Source organism: Sinocyclocheilus anshuiensis, unplaced genomic scaffold (assembly GCF_001515605.1).
Source record: "Sinocyclocheilus anshuiensis isolate Anshui unplaced genomic scaffold, SAMN03320099.WGS_v1.1 scaffold747, whole genome shotgun sequence".
Classification (NCBI taxonomy): Eukaryota; Metazoa; Chordata; class Actinopteri; order Cypriniformes; family Cyprinidae; genus Sinocyclocheilus; species Sinocyclocheilus anshuiensis.
Window position 1 is genome coordinate 280,487 of NW_015548225.1, and position 27,651 is coordinate 308,137.

At 38.0% G+C, this 27,651-nt stretch overlaps 1 protein-coding gene across 1 annotated transcript in view; it reads right to left on the reverse strand.

Moving 5' to 3' along the window:
- Positions 1 to 24,227, reverse strand: part of LOC107654347 (transcriptional enhancer factor TEF-1-like) — a 70,310-nt gene extending 46,083 nt beyond the window's left edge. Inside the window, exons 1-3 of the mRNA XM_016441385.1 lie at positions 23,969 to 24,227; positions 23,719 to 23,824; positions 2,204 to 2,455 (exon numbers count right to left, since the gene is read on the reverse strand). Coding sequence (XP_016296871.1) covers positions 2,204 to 2,351 — 148 coding nt within the window. The 5' untranslated portion in view covers positions 2,352 to 2,455; positions 23,719 to 23,824; positions 23,969 to 24,227. The remainder of the gene's footprint in view (positions 1 to 2,203; positions 2,456 to 23,718; positions 23,825 to 23,968) is intronic.
- Positions 24,228 to 27,651: the final 3,424 nt, after the last annotated feature.

Genomic DNA, 27,651 nt, shown 5'->3' on the forward strand with positions numbered 1-27,651 from the left:
AATATAATATAATATAATATAATATAATATAATATAATATAATATAATATAATATAATATAATATAATATAATATAATATAATATAATATAATATAATATAATATAATATAATATAATATAATATAATATAATATAATATAAAAACAGAAACCAGGCATTTTAAATAGTCACAATATTTTACAATTACTGTTTTTACAGTTAGGGCCTTTGAGAGCATAAGATAATTCATTGAAAATCTTAAAGATTCCAAACTTTTGAATTGTAATGTAAATTATTTGTTGTCAACGCTGGTTTTAAGTTGTAGTTTCTGCATGAACTTGTGAAGAAAACCACAAAATAAACCCTCTTTATATCAGTCTGAGCACTGCTGAATCTTGCACTTGGACTTGATCATTAAAAACTGGTCAGCCAAACCTATTTTCAGGCTTTAATCCTGAACAGAGGGAGTGAATGAGAGCGAGTTTGAGAGAAGAGGCTGCATAGAGTGTTTCGGTGGCAGTGTGGCCCGAAACGCTTTTTGTAATGGCAGCTGAGAGGCTTTGCTGCCACTCTTAAACTTTCCATTTCATTTGGCCAGAGCGGTCACATGACAGCTGCAAACGAATGCCCTGAGGGCCTTCTGCTTTCACTTGACACTGACAAGCTGTGAGGGACTCCAACACCGCGGAAAGAAAATATTCCCTCTTTCCATGACATCACCCAGCCAGGAATGGAGGAAAGGGGTAGGATGGCAGGAGCAGGAGAGGAGGCGGAGGGGGTGGCACAGCTGGTGACAGCCGCAGTACCATCTGTTCCTGACTAATAGTTCATGCTGCTTTACTTACACTCCCACTACTCAACAACAAGCGAACGAATGGGAAGCCTGCTGCAGAGGCCCGCCAAGACTTCAGAGATTCCTGATTGGCAATGGCTCTCATCTTCTCCACCACTTCACTCTCATGTGATTCCTCAGAGCCCTCCGTTTCACTTCTCACCTCCAGCGATCAGCTCTGGGACGATCCAAGAGCCCTGAACGCTGAGGCTACATCGTAGGGGATTTGTGTTGTTACTTTGTCATGTGACATTGACGACAGGTCTTAACCAGATGCAAAGTGGCAAGTTACCAGCAACAAGTAATATCTCTGTCCACAGTAAAAATGAAATATTTCAACCTACTTAACACGAAATCAGTGTTCGCAATCCATTTTACTTTAATAATGGAATGTGAAACTGGAAAAATCTGGGATCTTATTTTTTCCACCTGTAATGGATTGGTTCTTAAAAAGTGGTCAGGTGGCTGAAGGAGTGAAAAATAATTGGGCTTGGTGACGTATTAATACAATTTGATAAAAGATTACAAAGGAAGCAATGCATGCACCAATAATAACATTTTGTCCAATACTGACAATAATTATTAATTTGTGGTGTTAAAATGTGACACTATTAAATAAAATATCTAAACACGTCTCTTTTATTCTCACAATATACCAATCATTAGTTCTGCACGATACAGGCAGATTTTTTGAAATATTACATTTTCCTCATAAAACTTACAATTGTGATTTAAAATCAGATTTTAAAAAAAATTGGGTTTGCTGTGCTTGTTTGTAGGGAACAATTTGGCCATACCTTTGTGATTATATCAATATAGCTAAATAATAATAATAATAATATTTATAATTATTATTATTATTAATTTCACTGCAAAATAAAAAATTAAAATATAATAATAATAATAATTTTACATTACTGTAAAATTATAATACTAATATTTATGCCTGTCTTCTTTTTTTTTTCTTTTCTTTTTTTTGAATGACCTCAACTGCGGCCAACAAGGCCAGGAACATATATTACGAAACCGGGTCAAGATTTATTTCCTGTTGATTTAACAAACAGCCATTGAGCAAGATTTTGGACGAACTAGATGTCACTATGTCTGGGGGTCTGCCCAGTGCAACAAAACTTGTAAACCAAGTGATCCTAAGTGACCAGTTGTCATGATCAATGGTTGTGCTTAGGACAAAACCTCAGATGAGCATTAAAGAGATTTAGCACTTGCAACTTTTTAGAAAAATGTATTATTATTTGCCATATTATACCTACATATCATATCAACACCTTTCATTTTTCTCACTTCTGTTGATTGCGTTTCCAAACAAACAGATAAACTGATTTTGGCCGTATCCTGTAGAGAACAGTTTGGAAGAGCCACTGAGTTCTTACCATACATCTTGCCCTCATCCGAGAGGATAATTTTGCGGCGTCCACAGGGCGGGTAGATGGCCAGTGCCTCCTGGAAGCTCTGCTCTATGTCAGGACTCCACACCCCCTCAGCATCATTGTCAATGGGCTTGTCTGCAGAGTCGCTCATCCTCTCAATATCCTCGGCAGAGCTTTCACTGCCACTCCAGCTGCTGGGATCAATGGTGGCAGTTGGGACCTCCAAGCCGAAGCCTGGAGCAGACTAGGGTGAATCTTGAAAGTGACAATAAACAAAGTTGTGGTTACACTCTACAGAACAGATGTCTGTCACTGAGATACCAGGTGATGCAGTTGTTCGATGGTAGGATCATTTTCAGTTCATGCCACTGGTTGAGCCAAAACATTTCCAACCATTCATAAAAATAGAGCTAAGTTTTAAAGAGGTTGCCCTCTTTGGTGAACTCAGTGAATGGCTTTTTCATAGTTGTCTCTGCACATTAAACTGGCAATAGAGAAAGTATTTTAACGTTGTAAAAATTACACACTACGTAGCACTGTTAAATTGAATTAGCTCATTTCGTTAAAATGACAGTCAAAGGTGGGAATACTGACATGAATGTAGTGCTCCCTAAATTACTTTCATTTTTTCATATGGAGAATTATGACTGTATGAATTTTGAAGACATGCTTGCAACTGAAATCCAATTGCCTGAGGAAATTAAGTTTCTGACTAGAAGGTTTAACCTTCAAACATTTCCTAAAACCACCTGGCATCTCCATAAAATTACATAAAAACCATAAAACTCCTCTGACGAAAGGAGAACAATATCAACCCCAGCTGCCTGGTCTCGAGTTGCCCCTGCTTGTCAACATCCAGGGCAATACTGTTATTATATTCCAATGAAATTAAATAATGACCTAACATCTATTCTGTAATGTGAATAACCTGAGAAACATACAATAGTGAACTCTAATTAAAAATAAATAAAATCTCAGAGGAAGTTGAAAAACAAATGGCCTTCCAAATATGTATGTATGTAGTCATTTAGCAGATCTTTTATTTAAGTGTTCCTTTCTCAAAGGCTCATTTGTGATGTGTGCACTTTTTAAAAGGTCATTTACACAGTTTGCCACCATTTTACTTCAGTATCTACATTTACATTTTACATTTATTCATTTAGCAGACACTTTTATCCAAAGCGACTTGACAAGAGCTTTATCTGACATATTTTCAAAACGAAGCAAGATATTCAAGAAAATTTTTTTAAAAAACTTAGGCTGATATTTGATGTTATGGTAGTTGGAATTCAAAAAGTTAAAGGGATTTGTGGTGCGAGCTGAAAAGAAAAGTCATATGATTTTTGATAAAACGTTTTTGTTTTTTCTTGGGAATAACATGAACCATTAAACAGGGTTATTATAGATATTATACACAGAAATACAATAAAAACTTATTTTTATTTACTTCAAATAATTTTTCAACTAGCTGCCAAAGCATAATTTCTCATTTTAAATCTAAAATAACTAAAACTAAAATAAAAATTGTAAAAAAAATAAAAATACAATTATAATAAATAAATTAATTATATAGACATATTTACAAAAAAGAAAGAAAATAAAAAAAAGAAAAATGACAAAAACACAACAAAATTAAAATTAAAACAGAAAAAAAACAAATTCAAAATAATAATAAGACTATTAAAGATACTAAAAAAATCTGCCAGTGAGTAATGTAAGGAACATGTATTAAGAAAGTAAATGTTTATATCATGTTGACTTTAGAAGGCTCGAACCAGCAACTTTCCGGTTACCAGCTCTGAGTTTTGGCAACTACTCCAAATCACCCCATAAACTGGGGTCATAAACCATAAGAATGCAATTTCCTCCTGAAAATTATTTATTCTCTACCCAACTTCACATGAAACGCCAAGGATGTCCAACACGCAACACCTCCGAGGACTTTCATTCTTAGAGACTTTCCCCATTACTCCGTGTGCCACTCCCCCGCCCCACCCTCCCGACAGCTTCCTCTCTCCATGCCTGCTTCCATTCAGCCAGCACAAGCTGTTGTGATGTGGGACTAGCAGCATATGTTTCTTCTAGAATGTCCGTTCACGAGGGGGGGAAGGGAGCAGGCTGTTGGAAAAAAGGGGGAAAAACGCTCTGGGAGTGGAGGGAGCTTTTACTGAATTCCGTGTTTGTGTGCTGAATGCTGACACTGCAGAACAGACTCACAGACTGATGAGAGAGGAAAAAAAGCCTCCCCTTTCTGACCACTAAATGGTTTGGGCCTTCATGCTCTCCCCCCCTCCAACCTAACTGAATAATGAACTACACTGGTAATCACTTCCAGCGCTGCTGCAAACATAATGTGGTTGTTCAGTGCAGTACCTCATCTTGGAACCGCATTCTCCCCCCACTGTCAGCTATACAAACTGTTTAAAGATGGCCAGTTTGAGGGGAACGCTCAGGAGCTCAGTGTAGATAAACATGTTTACTTCGGCTATCCTTGCAGTGCTGGCTCCCATTTGCTAACAGAAAGTCTTCTTGAAAAATGGCTGCCATTGGTCCCTCGGCCACGCGTGGCCTGCTTGAGAGAGGGAGCTAAGGCCAATGTCTCAACACGTCTGTTTCGCCTGATGGAGTTTGACTTCCCTATAGAAAAATACCAGCGACAAGAGGGTGCGGTTTCAAAGTGACATGAACAATCCAACTTCAACAGGTATATTTAGTTATGCGTTAGCTAGACCAGCCTGAAAAAAGTTTTGTGTCTGTGATTTGAGCTAAAGTAGTATAATTTTTGATAAAATTGTTGTCGAATTTTATTCCCGATTTGATATATTTGCATGACTGAAAATACCTGCCTTGGGATATTGACTTTCATATGTCGTTTTCCCATTTTTATGCTATCCATCCTTTAGTATGCAAGATAAAATGTATTAGTGAATTGAAAGTAGTAAGCCAAAGTTGGGTGGAAATATATTTATTGAAGGGAGTTTTTACTCTGTAAAAAAAAAAATAATAATAATAAAGTGTTTTTTTTCAACGATTACCGGTTTGATGATAAATCATGATAAAATTCCCCACGGTTAGTATTATCGTTTCTTATTTTAATTATCATTAAAGGGGACCTATTATGCAAAATTCACTTTCACATGTTGTTTGGACATAAATGTGTGTTGGCAGTGTGTGTACACAACCACCCTATAATGATAAAAATCCACCCACTCCTTTTTTTTTAATCCCCATAAATCATAAGCAGTGTCTCCCAACTACCTGTTTTCAGAATTAGTGCTAATGTGACGTCACATTAGCCAGAGGACCCGCCCACGAAAGTTGACAGACACTGCCGTTTTAACATAGAACCGCCCTGAGCGAGTTCACAGCAAGTTGTACACAGTCCGCCATTGCTGCACTGACGAGAATGTCTCCCAAGTGTTTTAGGTGTTCTGTACCTGGATGTATGAATCCACATAGCTCTCTCCATTTACTCCTGAAATCTGAGCCGCTGAAGGCGAGGTGGATCAATTTTGTTATGCTCCCTCAACTCTACCGAAATTCATTTATGTCTGCACGAATCATTTTACACCGGACTGCTTTGTGAATGGGGGTCAGTATAAAGCAGGTTTTGCACAAAAGTTTCTCCTGAAGGATGGAGCAGTGCCGACTGTTCGTGATCCAGCTACACCTCCAGAAGTAGTAAGTATTACGCGTTAGTTTTCCAAATTGCCTTTCTGAAAGAGCTTCTTGGCTCTCTGTAAGGCTAATTGCTAAAACTGCAATTGTCTCTGCCTGTTTTCACTGATACTGCCTTCACCAGAATGATCGTGAATAGGAATGTGGTAGTTAAAAGTTGCATATGAAAGCAATGTGAAGTCGACCGCTAGAATTAGTCGAGCTCATAATCACAAGTGGGGCTTATAAAGTTTGTAATAGCATGCGATGGCATCATGAGTTATTTTTTATCGCACCGTGCTCCCGTCTGTGAAATTCATAAAGTGCATTTTTTATCCGCAGTACAATCAGATGACTGACTTTTAAACCGAGTGCGTTTTCTGTAAAGATCGCCCTCTTCCCCGGAGCACCAGAACATTTGCATTTAAAGGGAAATACACATACCCTAAAAGTGGCAATTTTAACAAGCTATAAAAAATGATCTGTTTTGATCTGGTCTGATGATCTGGTCCCCTTTAAAACCGTATTTGATTGCCGCAATTTGAACAACTCATGAATAAGTAAATACTATCCAGCATAAAGCAAAGTTTAAAGGGGTCATATGATGCGATTTCAAGTTTTGCTTTCTCTTTGCTGCAAACACATACCAGCTTCCTCACTGTGTCTGTCGCACGACTCTGTTCCCCTTTCGGGCTTGAACTGATGGTAAAACTAATGACATTATTTACTGTCTTTACATTTATTTTGAAAGATGAAGCTCGCAATTATGGTAAGGGGCGTTACATTTCCGACGAATGCTTGCGGTGTTCGGCCAATCACAATGCACTGGGTCAGCTGGCCAATCAGAGCAGACTGCGCTTGTCAAAGGAGGGGGCTTTGTTGAAAACGAAGCATTTTAAAGAGGCGGGGCATAGAGGACCTACAATGATGTACAGTATTTGAAAAATAATGTGTTTTTTGAACATTAAAGCATGTCAGCATATTCTGTTACACCAAATACACAAAATAATGATCTTTAAAAAAGCATCATATGACCCCTTTAAATAACAGTCTCACGTGCGCACAGCATGCAGAGTAGTTTCATTCTGAGTGAAAACATGGCGGAAAGCTGTGAGGTTTTAAAAGAGCGCTAAGGTAATTATACAAATGAATATATGGATTAATTAATTATATGAATGTACCTTCAGAAAAGATTCAATGGCATTTTGGTTTCATCTTTGCTCCATGTAACAGTCTACCTAATTACTAAAAGTAGTGTTCTTAATTGCAGTTCTGCTTTGTCCATGGAGGTTACGGGAAACCATAAGTGCCACCTAGTGTCCAACTAGAGTGGATTTACAGAGAATTATATTTACATTCAGCCTGTGTGCCGTTTTTGTCTGGCCCAAAATATTTTATAGTCCATGTGACGTCAGTGGTTCAACCTAAATTTTATGAAGCTGCGAGAATACTTTTTGTGCGCAAAGAAAACAAAAATAATGACTTTATTCAATAATTTCTTTTCTTCTCGCAGATTCATAAAATTAAGGTTGAACCACTGATACCACATGGACTACTTTAACAATGTTCTTCCTATGTTTTTACTATGTTTCTTGAACGTGGTAGTTACAGTGCTGTCTATGGAGGGTCAGAAAGCTCTCGAATTTCATCCAAAAAATCTTAATTTGTGTTCTGAAGATGGACGAAGGTCTTACGGGTTTGGAACGACATGAGGATGAGTAATTAATGACAGAATTTTTTTATTTTTGGGTGAACTATCCCTTTAACTCCATGGTTCATACTTGTAGAAACTGCCATGGCAGCTTCAACCTTCCTCGTCACTTCTTACAAGTATGAACCAAGGAGTTAAGAATGACATGTAAAGAATTGTTAATAGTACAAGACTGATTGCAAGATTCAATTTTATAACATGGCATTATGTCCCACTTCTGTATTACAAACCGTGTATTACTACATGTATGCCAGGTATGCCTGAATAAAAGCACCTACTGCACTTTTACTAAACACTTAGCAAGCAAACTGGCATTTGTGGAAACATGAGCACCTGTAACAATGCCACAAAGTCACATACTGCAGTCAAGCATCACATATTCATTAGCGACCAACATTACAGCAACTTGGTGACCTGTAGCGAATTGTTCTGCATTATATGCATTTTACATAACATTGGGGTGTAAAATCAAGATCATTTCAAAAACAGACGGTCAAGATTTGGAGTAAAGCATTTTTGATAATATTACAAACCCTACTGACAAAGCACAGTCATTTGTCTATTCTAAATGACATACCACATTTAGAAAATGACCCTATTTTCAAAGATTATTTAAGCCTTCGTAGTAAAATGTGATAGCAATTAAAGCTTAATTTGCACAAGATGAATGCCAAGCTTAAACTGCACGAGATGGATGCTCAGAATAATACTAGACCATGGCAATTTCTAACCACTCACTGCTCTGAGTTTTATCATCAGACCAAATGGATCTACTCTGAATTTGCATTTCCACTTACATTAATTGGAGGTTATTCTGCCTTTGATGGTAATGGAAAGTGTAGTAGCTGGTTCTAGATAGGCAGGCACTCTTTAGTGGAGAGAAACAGTCGACCTGATGCAGCGGATCCCTGCCACTAGTCTGGGTCATATGATTGGGTAAATGTTAGAGACCAGGCCATGGGTTGTAGGCTGGTTACTTCTAAATGTAACATTTGCATTTACAAGTAAAAACAAGCAATGTTTGCTGTTGCAGATCAAATTTGAAATGAACATTTACAGAAACGAGTGTTAAAGAAAAAAATCAATAGCCTAAAACAGCCTAATCACGCTACATGGCTGAAGTCCCTCGATGATCATTTAGCCTTCGATACATCAACGTAACTGACTCACCTCTGCCACTATTTCATGCAACATCTCTCATGGGAGACCCAGATCAATGCCGCCTAAAAGATAATAATAATTTCCGCCTAGTTCGAGAGCGCTGCATTATTGGATTACTTCAACATGCACAATAAATGGGAGTATGATTAAAGCAGGATTTTATCTTTTAGCCTTTTCCCCTGCAATTGATAATGGAGCAGTCATTCATCAGATGGGACCAAGAAAATCCTTTGCAAGTCTTACATTGATGTAAAAGGGAAAAAAAATATGCTTGCTATTTTGCAAAAGTGAACAACATAGGAAGACGACTCTATCAGGTCACTGCCTTATTGTGAGCGCTCTCAGAAAAATTTCACAGCAAACTGTCAGTTCTTACATGTCTGGTCTAAATAGAGACAAACATTAGTTAAATGTTTGCTGGGACCATTTCTTTACTTCTAGGAGGGAGCATATTAAATTTACGCCTGAGAGAAACAGACATAGCTTTCAAAAGAATTAAGAGCTATAAAAAAAGTAATTCTTTGAAAGTAACACTTTCACAATACTAAAATCTAAGATGTTGACACCAATATCAAGTAAAAATGAATATGCTATTAAAGAAGCTCCTTCATTTAAAAAAAAAGTTAAATACTGATATAAAAAAATCAATTAAATGAAAACAATGTCATGTAGCCTTCAAGTATTTCACTTACATTTTTGGCATCATTTTCACTTCATGGCACGCACGATTATTTGATATACTACTTTAATACAGCTTAATGCTGTTGGAATTTGTAATTAAAATTAGTTGCAGTTTCTTTTTTTTTCTGTGTTTTTATTAGTTTATTAGGATGTACCAGTACTGAACCTGGCAATATTGCTGATGATTATTATTTTAATGCTTTGGCCATTAACCAAAAGATATTGCAATATTTTAACCCTGTACTATTTAAAAAAATTAAACTAAAATTAATTTATTGTACTCTACAACTGAATTGAGATATATTAAAATGAATAAATATTTCTTTTGAAATGTATATTATGTATTAATACCTCAGCAAGATGGCATTTTGACCATGAAGTTCATTTAATTCATACATGCCAGCCATTACGGCGAGACCTACATATAAATACGTGACTGGTATAGTCACATTTTTAATATAGACTTGGAAATTTCACTTCCAAAATGCAAAAATGTTGGTCTTACCTAATGAAACATCTTGAAGTATGTAATAAACTACCACAAAGACTACAGAAAGGCAGACAAAGTGAGATTTCCTTATGGTGCAGCAGCTCACAGGCACACACAGCCAAAAAGCCTTGACAAATGCATTTTGGCAAGAGTGAAAAAGGATGTAGCTGGAAGCCTCTCCATTTTGATTCATTAAAAATTACACTATAATGGAGAAACAAGTGCTGCTCTGTGCTCAAAAAATGTGAGCACCTGCATGTTACATGGAGCGCACACTTACACATAATACCTACAGGAAAAAAACAAGCAAATTTTCCTTTTGAATATCTTAAACCAAATTCTGTTTCCGGCCTAAAATTAATTCTCAGAACAAAGTATATCACATATTAAAATATTCTGAATAAAATTTCAACATTATCTACAAAAATGTGATGAGATGTATAGTCTTTCATCTGAATGTATGTAAACCCAATTTGTGAATAAACAACAGATATAAAAAAAGATCTTTTGAATATTATTACTTTACCGGGAAATAGAATTTCGCATTGCCTTGAACTGTGCCTGGCCTGGCTGAGTTTATGGATATGATAACACTGCTTCTTATAATCATCGTATTGCCTGATTTTAGGAAGCAACCTAATAAATATTATTTTATTCCTTTGTTTAAAACTTACATGAGATGAATAATCATGATTTTGATCATACGGGCCCACAGCATCGTACAGAATGGACTGCTATTTTTATTTTCCTATATGGCGGCTGCCAATCAAGCTGTAATTCCCTGTATTAGCCCGAGGCACCAAACCAAACACCGTTAACCTTCTGCACACATTAGAGACATCCACACTCATTCACATCTATACCTCTCTATGCATGCATATGTGTGTGTGTGCATACATGCAAGCTTTTGTGTTTGTGTGCTCAAGTGTGTCAGCACATTTGTGTTGCATTATACGTGTGCGGCGCTGATAATACACCAGCAGATCTGAGCCAGGATGTGCCCGAACATGCCTCCCTCACAGCTCGATGCCATTATATAGTCTCTCCCACAACAACTCCAGAGCTCGGGATATGGAAGAGAGGAAATGTATGAGAGGTGACATGGAGAGCTCTGAACATGTCTGTGGGGGCGTTTCATCATTGTCATTAAAGTGAACACATGCCTGCATGGTCCGATTATTCTGATTATTTAAAACCAGGCAAAGTGAGTCACGTGAGGGAGAACAAGTTATTAGTCAAGCACTGTATAAATGTGCACAGTAACTACTGTTAATACACAGATTTGATGCTTTTCTGCTGTGATATAATGAATATATTACATTATTGGCATAATTCTTATGCTAATCATATATTGGTTCTCAAATAAGGTTTATAAATGTGCTCTTTAAGAGGTTACTCTTTCGTGGTGGAAATGTGCATTTCAATAGCATATTTGTGTTTGTACATCTCTTGCTGCAGTGGTGTACGCTCTGCTCCGTGTCTCATAAGGCATCACGGTTTATGTGCTACATTTCACAATGTCTAATACTGAAAACACCAATTTGCATGTTCATTAACTTCTCATTATTATATCAAACTATTCTGAATAATTATAATATACAAGCAACTGTGTAAAGGATTATAAGTAGAGCCACGTGGATCTGGGTGCTTTTTTCTATTTTCTGTGGAAGAAATTGAAATATGGTAAAATGCATTGAATGAGGGTGAGAGGACTACACTATTATTAATAGAAAAAAAAAGCATTATATGTTCATATAAAATATTTATGAACATGCACGGGGTAATGGACGTGTAGAATTTTGTCAATGGCCAGCTTTTGAATTCTATGGAAATCTGCAGAGCTTTCTATGTTAATTCTGTGGATACTGATTCCAAGAAAACCTAAACATAAGGGAGTTTTTTCTGGGAATTGCAAGCCACTGATCACTATAAAGCTGCTTTGGAATAATACATATTCTGAGAAGTGCTATACAAATATGTTAAATGAAATTTAATAAACAGGAATTTAATGAATTGATAGTCTTAAATTCTACAATTTTTTAACTTTTTTTTATTTCAGCATAAGTCAATGTTATTGCTTTTTTGCTCTTTAAGACATTTGGGAATTCTAAGACATGTTTGAAGCAGTGTTGTTATTGTTAACTAGAACTAAAACTATTAAAAAATATTTTTTTCTTAAATTGAAAAGGCTGAAATAAAATAGAATTATTGCATGGAAAAATTACACTTAAAAAAACAAATGTTGAAGTACTAAATTGACTAAATTGAAATAAAAATAAATTAAAACCAAATAGATATTTTAAATTTTTTTTGAAAATGCTGAAAGCACATAACAAAACTATGAAAAAAAAATGAAAACTGAAAATACAAAAAAGTTAATTAAAAATATTAATAAATACTACTATAGAACATAAATAATATTAAAATAACTTTGGTGTGAACTCAAATTGGATTATTTATTTTTTTTCAAATGTTTTAGGAAATAAACTTTTAAGAAAACATTTAAAATTGCTGACGTATCATAAGATCTACTCAAAATAAATAGCATATCTCAAATAATTTGGTCTTGAAACAATCAGAGGAGAAATATATCAAGTTCATATTGAAATCTGACTTTTGATTGCTGATTAAAAAGTGAAAACATCCATTTGTTACAAACAGTAAATTTCAACAATAAACCCAGAACCAGACCAATTATACATGGCTTCTAATTAGGACTGATTAGTCAAATAGTCATTCGGGCAACCCGTGGATTAGTCAACTTTGAAACTATGTAGTTTTGCGCATTACTTTGAGCTTGAACTTGAACTAGACCAGGGGTAGGCAAGTTCGGTCCTAGAGAGCCGCATTCCTGCAGAGTTCAAGTTCGGTCCTTGAGAGCTACAGTCCTGCAGAGTTCAGCTCCAACCCTGAAAAAAACTCACCTGCCTATAGCCTTAGTAATCCTGAAGACATTGATTAGCTTGTTCAGGTGTGTTTGATTAGGGTTGGAGCTGAACTCTGCAGGACTGTGGCTCTCTAGGACCGAACTTGCCTACCCCTGAACTAGACAAAAGCAACGGCGCCGAACATTCATAAATGCGAGATAAGTGGCTCTCCACTAACTTGAGCGTGAGCGGCTTCATCTCTGGCTCTGGTCACAAGCCTGTCAAAGCCAAAGTCTAGTGTGCCACAGCCTGTTAGAACACTAATTATCACAGCTTCTAAGAAGCAGGAATGTCACCTGTGGAAACAGTTGCAGCCTTAACAAATAATTGCATGTTCCTATCTGCCCGTCTCCAGCACCATGGAAATGGTCTTATTACGGAGATAAAGGAGGAAGCAGGCAACAAGTGAATGCCATGGTGAGAGCGGCCCGTGGCTGTGACACGGCATTATGAGAGATGACACTTATCGACAGATTACATAAACCACTCAGGTTCTAGCTAAGCAGGAATTTGGCTCCCTAAATGAAGAGAACCAATTTCAGCCATCGCACAGGGCCGAGGTAATGAAATAGAAGATGAGAGGTCTGAAATGTAATTTTCCGTGCGGACTCCTTTTGTGCCGTTATCTCTGAAGGTGCAATAATGGTTCGGTGAACGACTTTCACTGACCCCATAATGACCCACGGTGGTTAAGGTCCCTGAATGAAGAACTATAATTACCATATAATTACTAAATACCTCATATTGTGCATTATTTCATGTGGGGAATTATTTCAGTAATGTCTGAAGTATTTCAAAGTACGCTTGTTTGGAACAAGCTGCATCAAGTTATGCATATTCACAGCAGCGAGACATAACTGAGATTCCACGCGCCGTATCCGTCCACCTAACAAATTCATTATCGCTGGAATGTTTGAAACGACTTTAGTATAACACATGAACCTTGAGAAGCAATTTTACTAATTTTTAAGTCGAAATTGAAAGGGACCATTCAAAATTGATTAACATTGTTTGCATAATAACATATTTTCATAGAAACCAAAGTCTACAATGACTGAAACGAAATCAAAATGCTTCATCAAAATGCCGTGTCAGCCAATTATCAGTTTTCTTGCCGCATATAACTTTCTAGGTCTTGCGATATCCCTTTCTTTAAATATTTAAACTTTTCTTATTTGATTTCAAAAATTTTAGAATTAAATAGGTATTTAAACATCATTAGGAATGCTTTTCGAGTCTTTCCCCAAGTCTATGAACACTCCAAGAATCTCTGTTTGCACGGAAAGAGAAAATCAATTGATCTGTTTTGTACTGGATCTTTCTGCTGGTTTCATGAATAAATCTAAAGTCCCAGAGCGCTGATGAATCAATGATTGAGTCTCTCACGACCAATCTCCTAAAGCAGACAGCAAAGGTCCAGTGGAGTGGACGGCCACCGGCGCTCTCCTGCTGGCAAGACCCAAGCGTTTATTTCATGCCTCTTTAAACCGACAGGGTTAGATGCAGTGAAACCGTCTGATAGCATCCAACTCAAACCTGAGGCCCGAAGCTTACCGCCCGGTGCTGCAACTCCGGGCCGCTTTGGGATCAATTTCTGTTGGCCAGAGTGCTGGATTGATTTACAGGGCCTGTCAAAACAACTTTCTCCACCTGCCTCCAATGCGCCACAATCATGTGCAATGTTTGGCCCATCACACCGATGGCACATGGAAGGGCAGAGGCAATAGTCCCATTTCCTGCCTGAGGCTCAAAGTAATATTTTGCACAAACATTAAACTTTTGTCATCATTTACTCACCCTCATGTCATTTCCAAACCCCAACATTCTGTTGTTTTGAAGAATGTTCATTCATGCTCTTTTCCATACAATGAAAGTGAATGGTGACCAAATGAATGACTGAAAAAAGTCATACAGTCTATACTGCTCATGCACTACATTGGTATTCCGAAACCTTATAATAGCTTTGTGTGAGGAACACAAGAAAATTTTGGCTATAATCTTATTTGTGTGACATGAATATGCACATATTACGAGAAAAATTAAATTTGATGGAGCAATTTTGAATTGAGATCAATGTAATAATCAAGAATAAACAATGTACATTTGATTGCACGGAAACAACCTGCATGAAAATTCTGCTCTTTGTGTTTCAAAATAGATAACAATCAGGATTGGAATGAAATGAATGTATTTCTTTAAATAACAATAAAGAATTCAATTATACTTCAATATCGTTGACCTTATCCATGCTTATCTATAGGATGCGTTAGTTGACCTTATTAAACAAGCATGTCTATCACAATACGCATCAAATTCCACCGTCCCAACTTGCGTAGATGTTAAACAAGTGTGGAAATAGTGCATATAAAACAAGTAATAAAAGCTGTGAGTAAATCCTGCCTGTGATAAGAGATTTCCCAGCCAGAGCCGAGGACACGGGCCGAGCGACATGCGGTGAGGCATGAGGAATGAAATGGCAGTGATGAGCAGAGAAGCCATCTGCATTTCACAAGTCCCAGCATGTCAAAGACAGCGTCTGTTTGGAGTGCACCTCCATCTGTCATAAATCACTTCTTCCCACCACAGCACTAATGGCGGAAAGGTCACATGGAGTTTTCTGACACACTGTTTGTTTGTCATCCATCGGCAAAGGGATGCGCCTGTGTTTATTGGTGCCTCATGAGCAGCGGCGACCAGATGAGACCCATCCACCGGGCTCTGCGCTAACATGCTAGTAAAACCACCCAGCAGGCTGAGCAATGCTATTTAAAAATATTATTTTGAAAGAGTAGTTCAATGACAATCAATTATGACTGTATTACAAAATGTTACAGTTTCTTAAAACCTCTAATACAAGTTCAAAATTAAAATAGTTTCCTTAAAGGGACAGTTCACACAAAAATGTTGTCATTTACTCACCCTCATGTTGTTACAAACCTTCATGAATTTCTTCTGTTGAACACAAGAGAATATATTTTGAAGAAAGTTGCTGGTGGCCATTGATTTCCATAGTATTTTTTGCCTGCTGTGGAAGTCAATGCCAACAACAGTTTGTTTACCCACATTCTTCGAAATGTCTTCTATGTTCAACAGAAGAAAGAAATTTACAGGCTTGGAACAACCTGAGGGTGAGTAAATGATGACAAATTGTTCATTTTTGGGTAAACTACATCTTTAAGAAGCCATTTCCACCAGATTGGGAACCCTTGTATTTGGTTTTGTTACTGTAACCTAATTTGGTTGATTCCGTAATGTTTTGAATATTTTTGACTTCTTGAATTTAGATTTTACCACATTTTAGGTTAATATTTTTTGTGTGTAATTCCTATAAATGTAAATACACGTTTTAAAAAGTATATTGACATGTCAATAGTGTATAAGAATCGCAATCTTTCAGCTTATGCTGTTGTACTCTTAATACTGAGACTCGCTAGTATATTCAGCATAAACCAACACTGCAGACTACAAAATAAAAATAATAAAAAAGTGTTTATTCAAGCTAAAAATGTAATTTTTATGTTAATAATTAGATTGGAGTTAGACCAACAAAAATCATTTTTATGGCTACAGTCAAATAGAAAATAGATCCTTGAGGAAACATTTGCCACTTTTTCCAGTGTACTTATACCTATACTCGACTGTTTTTAGTTTAAAGTTTAAACTATAAACCATATAGTTGGGGTGTGTACAGCTTGTTCACTAGTGAGCCACTAACTATACAGCAAAAACCGATTCAGTCTGCCATTGTTCAGAAAAAGTGAGTCCCGCCCCACACTCACACCATTGGCAGAGCCAGAAGTAGACATGTTGAGGTGCTCAAATAAACAGAGTAATGTTTAGAAAGCACTAAAGCCTTACGGTTAAGATCATTTGGTGCTTTCTAAACATTAAAGATGTGTCTTTGTTTAAAGGATAATTTAGCCAAAAAAGAGAATTCCGTCGTCATTTACTCACCCTCATGTAGTTCCAAACTTGTATGACTTTCTTTTTTTCTCAGAACACAAAAAAAGAAATTGTAAGAATGTCGGGAACCAAATAACATTTAAGCCTATTGACTTGAGCCACAAAGACATTTCTCAAAATATCTTATTTTGTTCCACAAAAGAAGTATCTCTTTAACATTAAAAATGATTCACTTCACCTTTAAATCAATGGATGAATAACATAGTAAATTTTTGCAGCCACTGCAACCCCGTATATAAAAAAAAACAAGCCAAACCCCTGGAACTTAGTATTTGCATAAGGCATTGGAGAGGTTAAGCGGTGTTTACAAAGCTGAAGGCGGCACTGTAGCAAGATTTCAAACTCATTGAGCATGCCCACTTTGCATACTAATGTCCAGAGGTAGCTTAAAGTCTGTATCTTCCCCCTGTAAATCCAGGCCAGCTTCAGGGCAGAGGGAATCTGCCCGGGCCCCGCCGCTCATGATAACAATACAGTAGCAATTAATGAAAGGCCTGCTAGGGATTTATTACGATGGAGGAGAACAGAATACGGTGCCAGAGATCCTGGACGCTCGACATTTGAATACAGGCCACAAATTATAAACAGTTTCAGTAAATGAAGTGACTGAGTGTCTTTGTTCCACAGGCGTACATCTTCCTATTGCTAGCAAGGAACAGGGCGCTCTAACCACTAGCGTGGCCAGCTCTGGGAAAGGAAGTTATTGAAGCCTGGATTTCCTGCTTTCAGCTGTGGCCAAGAACTTGGGGGTTTATGGCGGTTTCAGGAACTGACTCATCTAATGATTCATGGATCAGAGATTGCTTTTCACATGTGTCTGGTCATGGAAAAACTTGCTAGAATAAGAACATACAACATTACAGCATGCCATAGATGGTTGAAGGGAAGGATATTATTAGATATAAAGCACAAGTTCTTCAGAATAACTGTTTTTTAAGAAGTTCAGACGCCATTTGTATCAACATTAATTTCTTCCTCTGAACTGACTAAGCCCTCCATCTGGTTTGAGTTACAAGGCTATAACTTTGAAGTGTTGGAACTGGTCTCCCTAGTCTTTTCAGGTTTAACAACAAGCAAAAATGCTCTTGTATTCACAGAAAATATCTTCTATCAGGAATGTTTACTTGGAGAGCACTCCAAAATCAGGCGACAATTAAACTTCAAACTAAAGTGGCCTCTGTGTTTTAAATAGTGTGCATGTAAAAATAGCTCCAAAGCATATTAGTGCATCATAATCACTACCACAGCTGATAGGAAAAGTCAGAATTTTTCACATTTTTTTACCAGTGGGGGGCAAAACATGAACAGCACTTGCAAAAATGGTCGTCGGGACCAAAGTGCACTCCGAAGCTGGCAGTCATTTTATGGCAGTTGTCCTGAAGCACATTTACTTAAATGACGTCAGTTGCTAAGAGCCAGCTTTTCATTTTGGTGGCAATTTACCTCAGCTTCTTTAAGGGCTTGTTGTTACAACTAAACAGCAGACCACACTCAGTTATTCCCTTGGAGAATCAATTTTGTCGTGCTCAGACTCCAGGCTGCCGGTTTCTGTTTGAAACACAAGATTAAATGACCACAATTTTTTAAAAGTAGCAAATTAACATTTGATTTAGCCTACGTTAGATTAGTAAACATTAAATAAACATTACTCAATTTAAAATTAGAGGCAAAATGAATTTCACAAACTAAAAGAGCCTGACCAACTGCAAAATCTGAGATATGAAAAATGCATTGTCATAATGAATGCTTCACAGTTTAAGCAGAACTGTATTCTTCCTCCACCACAAGGTGATTCAAATCCAACCTGAAATTTTCAGAGTAACGTGAAAACATCCTAGATGATACACATTTGAAAGAAATTTAAGGATTTGAAAAAAATTAAGGATTTGTCTGTATATACTACACTTAAAAATGTGACAAGAAACAATTTTCACTCAGAAATTGCTAGTAAATTTTACAGTTACTTACAAAGAAAAGTGACACATTGTAGTAAAATGTGACATTTTGAAGTAGAAAAGTTTTAGAAACATTACATTTTAAATTTTTAAAAATTAAAGTTATTTATTTAGTTTTCAACTACTGTTTACATAATTTTAATTCTTAAACAACTTATTTATTTTGAGAACTTGAGAAACGTGTAGTAATAATTTCTAAAAATGTTGGTATACCTGTCAGACTCTGTTCCGTGTTTTGTATATGTCTACCCTTGCTATGTGTGTTTTCCTTGTTCCCTGGATGTTATTAAAATCTATATGTTTGAATTCCACTCCTCATCTCCTCGCTCCTTCGTCTCCGTGCTCCTCACAGTAGCGAATCGTGACAGAATTCCAGACCGTGACAGTAAGCGGCGCCCCTTCTCCCCGTGTTTGTTTTTCGTTTTTGAAAAGTGTTTTGTTTTCCTGTTTGTTTCTCCCCGATAAAATGGAGGAACGAGCGATGTTCATCACGAGCCGCAACCCAATCACCTACGCGAGGGCATTTGTGCCACTCGCCCTCGCCAGCTCCCTCGATGGGGAGACCCTGGTGACGCTGTTCTGGCTCGGAATCACATACCATCGCCCCGCGGAGCTCCCAGACACCACCAACCTCGACTGGAAGGAGGCGGTCATCCGGTGTCTGGAGAGCCTCCGATCCCAATCCAGAACCCCTCCGCCGGCCGCTCCAAAGTCAAGCCTGCTGGCCGCGGCATTCTCAAGCCCGCCGGCCGTTTCTCAGTCAAGCCTTTAGCCCAGTGAGGGCTCCTGTCTCCGAGTTTAGCCCGGAGAGGGCTCCTGTCCCCGAGTTTAGCCCAGTAAAGGCTCCTATCCCCGAGTCTAGCCCAGTGATGGCTCATGTCCCCGAGTTTAGCCCAGAGAGGGCTCCAGTCCCCGAGTTTAGCCCAGAGAAGGTTCCAGTTCCCCCAGTATTTTTTTTGGGGGGGGGGGGGGAGGTAGTATGGGTCCATCCGTAGTGGCCGGGCCGAGTGGCAAGGCCACGGAGGCCGTCCGGCCATGGCGTCCTGAGTTCTCAGCTGTAGTGGCTGGGCCGAGAGGCAAGGCTAAGGCCACGGATGCCGTCCGGCCATGGCCTTCTGAGTTCCCTGCTCCGCCGTGGCCTCCTGAACTGTCTGATCCGCCATTTATAACAGCTGTTTCCATTACATGAAGAACGCTCTTGTGAGAAGAGACATGAATATTGCTGCAAAATATAACCATCCTCGTATAATACGAAATACAGTATTCCTTCTTAACCTTCGCCTGCTATTATGTCAATCATTAAAATCAGGACCTTCCAAGGACCTCATATTTTCCATGGCTTTGATTTTTTCCCCCCTCCCGGCGATAATCTTGATTCCTGTTCGACCACAGATAGATTCTAATAGGAAATGATGCCTATGAAGAGTAAAACACACAGGACGTGGCTGTTTGTGTTGGTCTGTCTCCCAGCAGAGTTTAGTAGTTCACATTACCCCTGACCACAGAGCACAGCAAAGTGAGTTAGCTGCTTCTAGAAGTGGCAAAGGCACTTTTGTGCGGTTCATTCATATCTGTTGTAGCCTTGTCGAGGTAAACCCTATTTCATAGTGTATCGCCATTATAAACATATTTGTTCCACGCTGCCCACCGAGTGAACATAAATCACATGCAGTCAATAAAAACATCAACATGTGAGAGAACATACACCTAGCGTGGCTGAGCGCATTTCTGAATACCTATTGCTTGTTTTTAATGTGCCAGGTGTTAATTCAAGAAAACAGCTCATTAGGACATTATTCAAAACAACTCTTTAAAGGATTCACTAGAATGATGCAATGTTTCCAGCAGGGGGTACAAAAGCAGATTGATGGCAGGTAGACTATTTTGGAAACCATATAGCAGATTTTGATTTAACAGTTTATTGTAAAAATATTGAACTTGCATATGCTACATATTCCAACTCCATATGATTTCCATCTGTCATTCACACACAAATTTCAAAACGGACTGTTAGCAAACATCCCACACGGGAACATAAAAAATACAAACCGAGGAAATGCTATTGTTTAGCATGCAGGATGTCAGTGAGACTAGAATATTCTCCGACTTCGGTTCGATTTATTGATCTTTCATCCTTTCAAAAGAAACTTCTTACAAACACATCGATGGCAGTCAACAGAAAGTTGGCGACTCAAATATGAAGCGATTTAAAATGCCATTGATAAGCTAAGGTTACAGATATCTTATCTGAAGCATACATGGGCCATATGGTGCCACGGCCACTGCCGCCTGTTGCTGGCATAACAATAGCCCGGACTGGACAGCGAACGGCGGACACGGTATTAGCTTGGATTCCCTGAGCAGTAAACGCAAGAGAGTATGTTCATATTTGCATTTTTGTTCCCTTACAGGTGCAGAAAGGGTCTAAATCAGATGTCTGCTTGAGCACAACACTATTTGCCTTCTACAATTCAACAGCCTCACACACACTCCTCCCCGGCTCAGCAACAGGAAAAACAATAGGTTCTCTCTGTGCGCTCCCATTCCCCCACAATCCTCCATTCCCAGAGGTAACCCAATCCACTATGTCTGAGCAATGCACCTATTCTCTTCTCATTTCACAACTGAAAGACTGCTTTCTTCCTGAGCCACGCTGGAGAGCACCACTGAAACAGAAAGTATTGAAATTAATGTTTTTTCCCTCCTGATTCAAATTCATTATTTATGGTCAGTGACATGCGATTTTCCTTAACAGAGATTGTAGCTCTATTATTGAAAAGGGCAATGCGGTGCTTTTGGAAATTAAACACAGCTTCAAACTGCCTCATTTGAAAAGGAAGCAGTAGGAAAATCAGCTTCAAACGTTTTTTCGGTTGTGTTCTGGGCATTTAAAATTCCATTATATGTAATAATACATACTCAAAGCACATTTTATATCTACACAAATAATGAAAGGTGCGGTATGTGAAATGAAGATTGCATGCATATATCTATCAATGCTTTGCAAAATGATTTGAGCCACATTTAAAGTTCATAGAGAATCTATTTCTCATTCATAAATAATAATAATAATATATTAATAACAGAGTAATAGCACATAACTTACAACACAATCACTCTGCTATGCCTCCAAACAGCACACTAAACTAAAGGTTAAGTTTGAAACTATGTAATCATTGCATCAAAAAATATTTTTACTCCGATTGCATGGTTTATTTTTTATATGCCATCAGATGTAGCTAATGAGTACTTTGATAAGGTTCCTCTGTTTTCGAACCATCTAATCAAGAGTCAGATGTTCGACATCAAGTGATGGGTTCAGTGCGAGACAGTGTTTCATTCTCTCACTTGAAAATGGCAAGAAAGCGTGTATTCAGCAGGTCTGTATGTGAGCACAAAGCACTTATTGCTATGCCTATTTTACACAACAAGCAGATTTGCTTCTCATCACTGTGATACTGTATGTTAGGGATTTCATCTGACAGAAGTCAATCTGTTTACTGTAGTACATGATAATGGCCCAGTTAGAGGACACAAACAACGCATTGTGTCGCTCGGACCCTTCTTTATAAAAGGGCCCATGTGAAATATAAGACAATAATTAACTGCAAGAAAAGAGGTCTTTTCCCCAAAACACACAATAGTGGAACTTGTTTCCTGTTGAGAATTAAAGTCCAGAACAGGGTAAGGGGCAGCAGTGTTAAAGCTTTTGCATTAGAAAGACAAGAAATACATAATAAAACAGCTACTGTTCTTACAGTACACTGTAAAACGTGAAAAACTACAGTTGATACCTTAAGCTATTTCTACCTGCACTGTATCAGTTTGTTTCCATCCATTCACAATCATTTTTGTCATGTCTACAAAGCATGGTGTGAACTCAAATTTCATTAAAGATGACATTTAAATTGGTCAAAAATGTCAAATGGATGGCAGACTTTGGCATCACTGATTTACTTAGTGCTATAAAATGTGCTTAACTGTTTCCACCAAAATAAGTTTCTACAGTTAAAACTGTAATAAATCATTAGGGCTCTAATTTAAAGAAGCTTTCTGATGACTAATACTAAGTTACAGTTTAATTACAACAGTAATAGCAGTAAGGTTGTATAATGGATGAATCATAATTAGCTTGATTATACAGAATTCATAAGCTAAAAGTGAAACTCACAGCTCGTTTTATTTTGAGGTTTTTGCAGCTGGAGGTGTGAATGAGGAACAGAGGCATATGTGATGAATTAATTCACAAAAGGACAGTGAAACGGTTAAAAACATTGTAGAATAATAATCTTTACGCCGTTAGCAAAAAGCCTGGATAGTTAGTGGAGTTGGTAAAGCTAGTCACTGATGAAGTGCTAAGCTAAGCTACGCCGTCCCGCTGTTACTATCGTTACGTTCATAGTTTCGTTCCTTGTGATGAAACAGCGTTTCTAAATAAGTGGCTTTAAGACACACACGGTAACTGACAAACTGTGTTTTAACCTGCACGGTCGTTTATAAAGTCCAGATACGGAGCCAGAAGCACGACGTTACTCCAGAAGAAACAGGGCGGGCAAATCCCAACAAAGGAAATGACAGAGGAATAGCAGCCAGATTCTCCCATGTAATCTTTCCGAAACAAGCTGATACATTAAAACAATGACAACAACGGCTAGAATTGTATCTAGCAGCTTTGGACAAATAAAAGGGATACTTTTACAATTGCACAACAACAGTGAAGTAAAGTTTCTCCAGAGTAACCGAGTCTGGGAAGTTCAGTGCGAAGCACGCAGGGTTGTTGTTGTTGTTGTTGTTATTGTTTTTAAAATAAAATACACAAATATTAAAGCTCACGGATGTGATGTATTTTCCGTGTCGTTCTCTGTGTGTTACAGTAAATAACGAAGCGACCACTGCGATATAACTCAATAAAGATGCCAAGAGTTTACGTAAATCGGCTAAATAAAGAGAAGAAAAGTCAAATGTGTACTTACGGGTGGGATGTGAGCAGAAGCTGGTGAATAAACGCCAAAGATACGCGAGCAACAAGTCTCTCCGCGCTATATTTGTGCTCCGCTCCCAAATGTGCGGCGTAGCCAACTATGGAGGAGAAAACAGCAACATTTGGATCCGTCATCTTGTCCAAAATTCTTTTCATGCAATAATCAATGTCCAAAAAAAAAAAAAAAAATGTTCCCCCAAAACGACGCGTATTGTTTCTGGGTGTAAATGTACAGGACTTACTGCAGAGCACGAGCGCGCCAGGTCAGCTTCTTTAGCAAAAATGTGAAAAATGTCAAAGATTTTCGTGCTATGTCAGACTGAGTCAGTGGACAAAGTGAAAGCACCCTGTTGCTGCTGCAGCGTCGAACTAAATCCCATTGAAGAAATATACTTTGAGCCCGACCCCTCTTGTTACATGCCTATCAATAGCCATAATCGCGCAAAACAGTTTTGCATTTGCTCGTCTGCTTTAACTTAATCCATAAAATCGTTTGCTCTTAAACCGTCAAGGGCTAATTACCTTAAAACTTACCTTAACGTCCGCTTTATTTATATCAAAAATTAAGTGCGGCCCCTTTGTATTGTTCTAGTGTGGGTTTGTATAGTTTTTTGCAAACTGTGTAAAGTTATTCTTGTGTTTTGGGGCCGGCCGGGAATGTGAACGGGAATCTCCGCCGCACCGATAGAGATGCGAAGAATGCTCGGAATGAGAGCATGAATGAAATGAACGCGAGCCGCGTCGAGTTTGCAGCAGGGCGGAGCCAGAGGGTGGCGTCATCCCGCAGCTTCTCCCACATCCATGGGGATGACCTCACAGGACACGTCCAAGCCGTCCTCCAATGGGAGACAGCGCTGGCTTGTTTATACTTTCTTCTAACCCACTTGTTTGCAACCTATTGATTCGGATGGATGTAATAATAGCACTTGCGAGGTTTTACTGTATATGCCTTTATTTAGGTTAAATGAATATAAGAAAATAGTTCATCATATTAAACTAATTAATAACATAATTCTAAAAATGTACAATTATTGTATAAATAGCCTATATAACATTTATCACAGTATTTTATTAGACGTGGCATCAATGTCCTGTGGCCCATTCTCCAATTGGAGAGGCAGATGCTTATGGGCACTGGTGCCATCTACTTATACAGCATGTTTGGAAGACCACAGACAATAGATTAGATTAAAATATTGAAACACCTGTGAGTTATCAGCATAACAACACAAACTGTAATAAAGTGTGGCACATGCATATGATTTATTTATACAAATACAATAAAAACAGCAATATTGTGAAATATTACAATTTAAAATGTTTTTTTATTTAAAGTAATATATATGTATTTTATTCATTATTTTTAATGTATTCATATATATTAAAATACATATAAATATAAGCATATTCAAATATATGATGTTATAATTTATTTCTGTGATAGCAAAGTTGAATTTTCAGTAGTCATTCTTCAGTGTCACATGATGCTCAATTGTGTTCAATTGTTTTTGGTGCTAAATTATTAATAATGTTTCTTATTATTATCATCGTCAATGTTAAAAACCGTTTTTGCTGCTTAATATTTAGTTGGAAACTGATACTTTTTTTTCCAGAATTCTCTGATGAACAGAAAGCTCAAAAGAAAAGCATTTATTTGAAATAGAACTCTTTTGTATCCTTATAAATGTCTTTACTCTCACTTTTGATCAATTTAAAGCATCCTTTCTAAATGAAAGTATACATTTCTTATGCTTCTTCTTTTATCTTATGTACCCCAAACTTTTGAATGGTGGTGTATTGCAGCATCCACTAAAATATTTAGCAGCACTATTGTTGTCAACATTGATAATAATAAGAATTTTGTGTTGAGCACCAAATCAGCATATTAGAATGATTTCAGAAAGACTGGAGATAAAAAATGAATTTTTGAATTACATTTTAAAATATATCAAAATAGGTAATAGCTACTTTAATAATTGTAATAATATTTCACAATATTAGTGTTTTTTTCAGTATTTTTATTTTTTTTTTTCAAAAACATTAAAAAAAAAAAGATATTTTGACCTGTAGTGTATTTTTGGGATTGGGGGACCAAAAGTAATAATTGCCCTTCACAATGTATATGCCAGGAGTGCCCAAACTCGGTCCTGGAGGGCCGGTGTCCTGCAGAGTTTAGCTCCAACTTGCCTCAACACACCTGCCGGGAAGTTTCTATGCCTAGTAAAGAGCTTGATTAGCTGGTTCAGGTGTGTTTGATTAGGGTTAGAGCTAAACTCTGCAGGACACCGGCCCTCCAGGACCGAGTTTGGGCACCCCTGGTATATGCATTTACGGTTTATACTGTTCATGTGATTCACACCTTTTTAAGTGTCACTGTGGATGTTGTCAGCAATCCATTAGATCCTCTCTGAGATTCGCAGGCTTCACGCCAAAGTAACACCATAAAAGTACAACGTACATAAAATTGCCTCCTTGAAGCCCCTAAAGTTTAATTACTAGTGAATAATGACTTTTGCTTAAGTGCAGCGCTTCCCTTTCCCCCGCTATATCTGCAATATCAGCACCACGTCTGCTTTCCAAGGCTGTCTTATCTTATCTGCTGCTTCTCATCCTCGCGAATGGTGTCTGTTTCTTCAATACCAAACTATTAAGCATCAAAAGGGAAGGCTTATCTATGCAAATCCAGCTAGCCCTGGAGGAGCCAGCCTGCCCCTTCGGCTCGGCGCAGAGCTCCAGCACCTGAGTGCAGTCACAGCAGTGATTCATTCACCGTCATGGGTCATCTGCCAGAAGGGTTTCACAAGCTCCTTGTTAAACATTAGCTCCGTGTATCCAGGAAGCCTCAGCGAAGAATCCCGGCATAATAGAGGACTGTAAATGGCTTCATAGCCTTACATCAGAGCCTGTTTTCATTGCCTTATCTAAGAGCTGAGCTGCCCTAACAGATTGGATTGGTGGAAAGCAGCCATATGAAAATCCCTCCATGTCTGTGAACCCAGGTGGAAATGTCATTCGGGAAAAACAATGCCAAAGCAAATGGCTACCGTTAAACACAGAAGGCGTACTGTAGGTCTTTGAGGTGCCGCGCTCAGCTAGCAACATTAAAGGCCGCGTTTGGCTCTTTGAGGAACAAGTACATCAGTCAATAATGCATTTACAGATTTTTGGCAACACAAAATCCAAGTAAATCAATGCCGCTGTTGGCTAAAGTAGCTTTAAATCGTCTCGCCGTAGTGCAGAACGTGGATCTGCGGATGTCACAGACAATTTAAGAATCACACACGACCTGTAAACGTATAGATGAGCTTACATTTTTCATGATGGCACGGTTGAGGTGCACACAGATAAAATGATAAAGTGCCTCATTTGAGAAACCAATAAGCACTCCAGCTTCATGCAGCATTCTGCACTCTGATTCAATCAATTGCATACAAGGTACAATTGAGCAATATTCTCGCAATCCCTACCAATGCCCGAGGCTGATTATTCAACCGCAGTTTGATGTATTACAAACAATATGAGAACTTACACAATTCAGCGGAGCCTTGACCTCTTTAAGAAACTACGTTATGCATGTGATGACTCACTATAACACTGAGTTTGTAAACTTACACCTGACATTTGTAATAAAAAGACACGATTATTCAGTGGCTCAACCTAAGAATATTATTAGATAAACAATTATCTAATTCTGCCGTCTAATATTTTGGTAGTGGATCACACCGGCAGAGACCCTTAGGCAAAAAAAGAGGGAGCTGTGGACAAATCAGAGGCTGGATGATGTTTACCCTAAAACACACTCTCAGGTGTCTACCTCCATGTGTCACATACAACACACACACAGGCCTCTCCATATGCTCAAACAGCCAGTGCACACAAGCAGAGCTCACCTGAATTAACACTGGGTGTGGCTAGAGAACAAAGC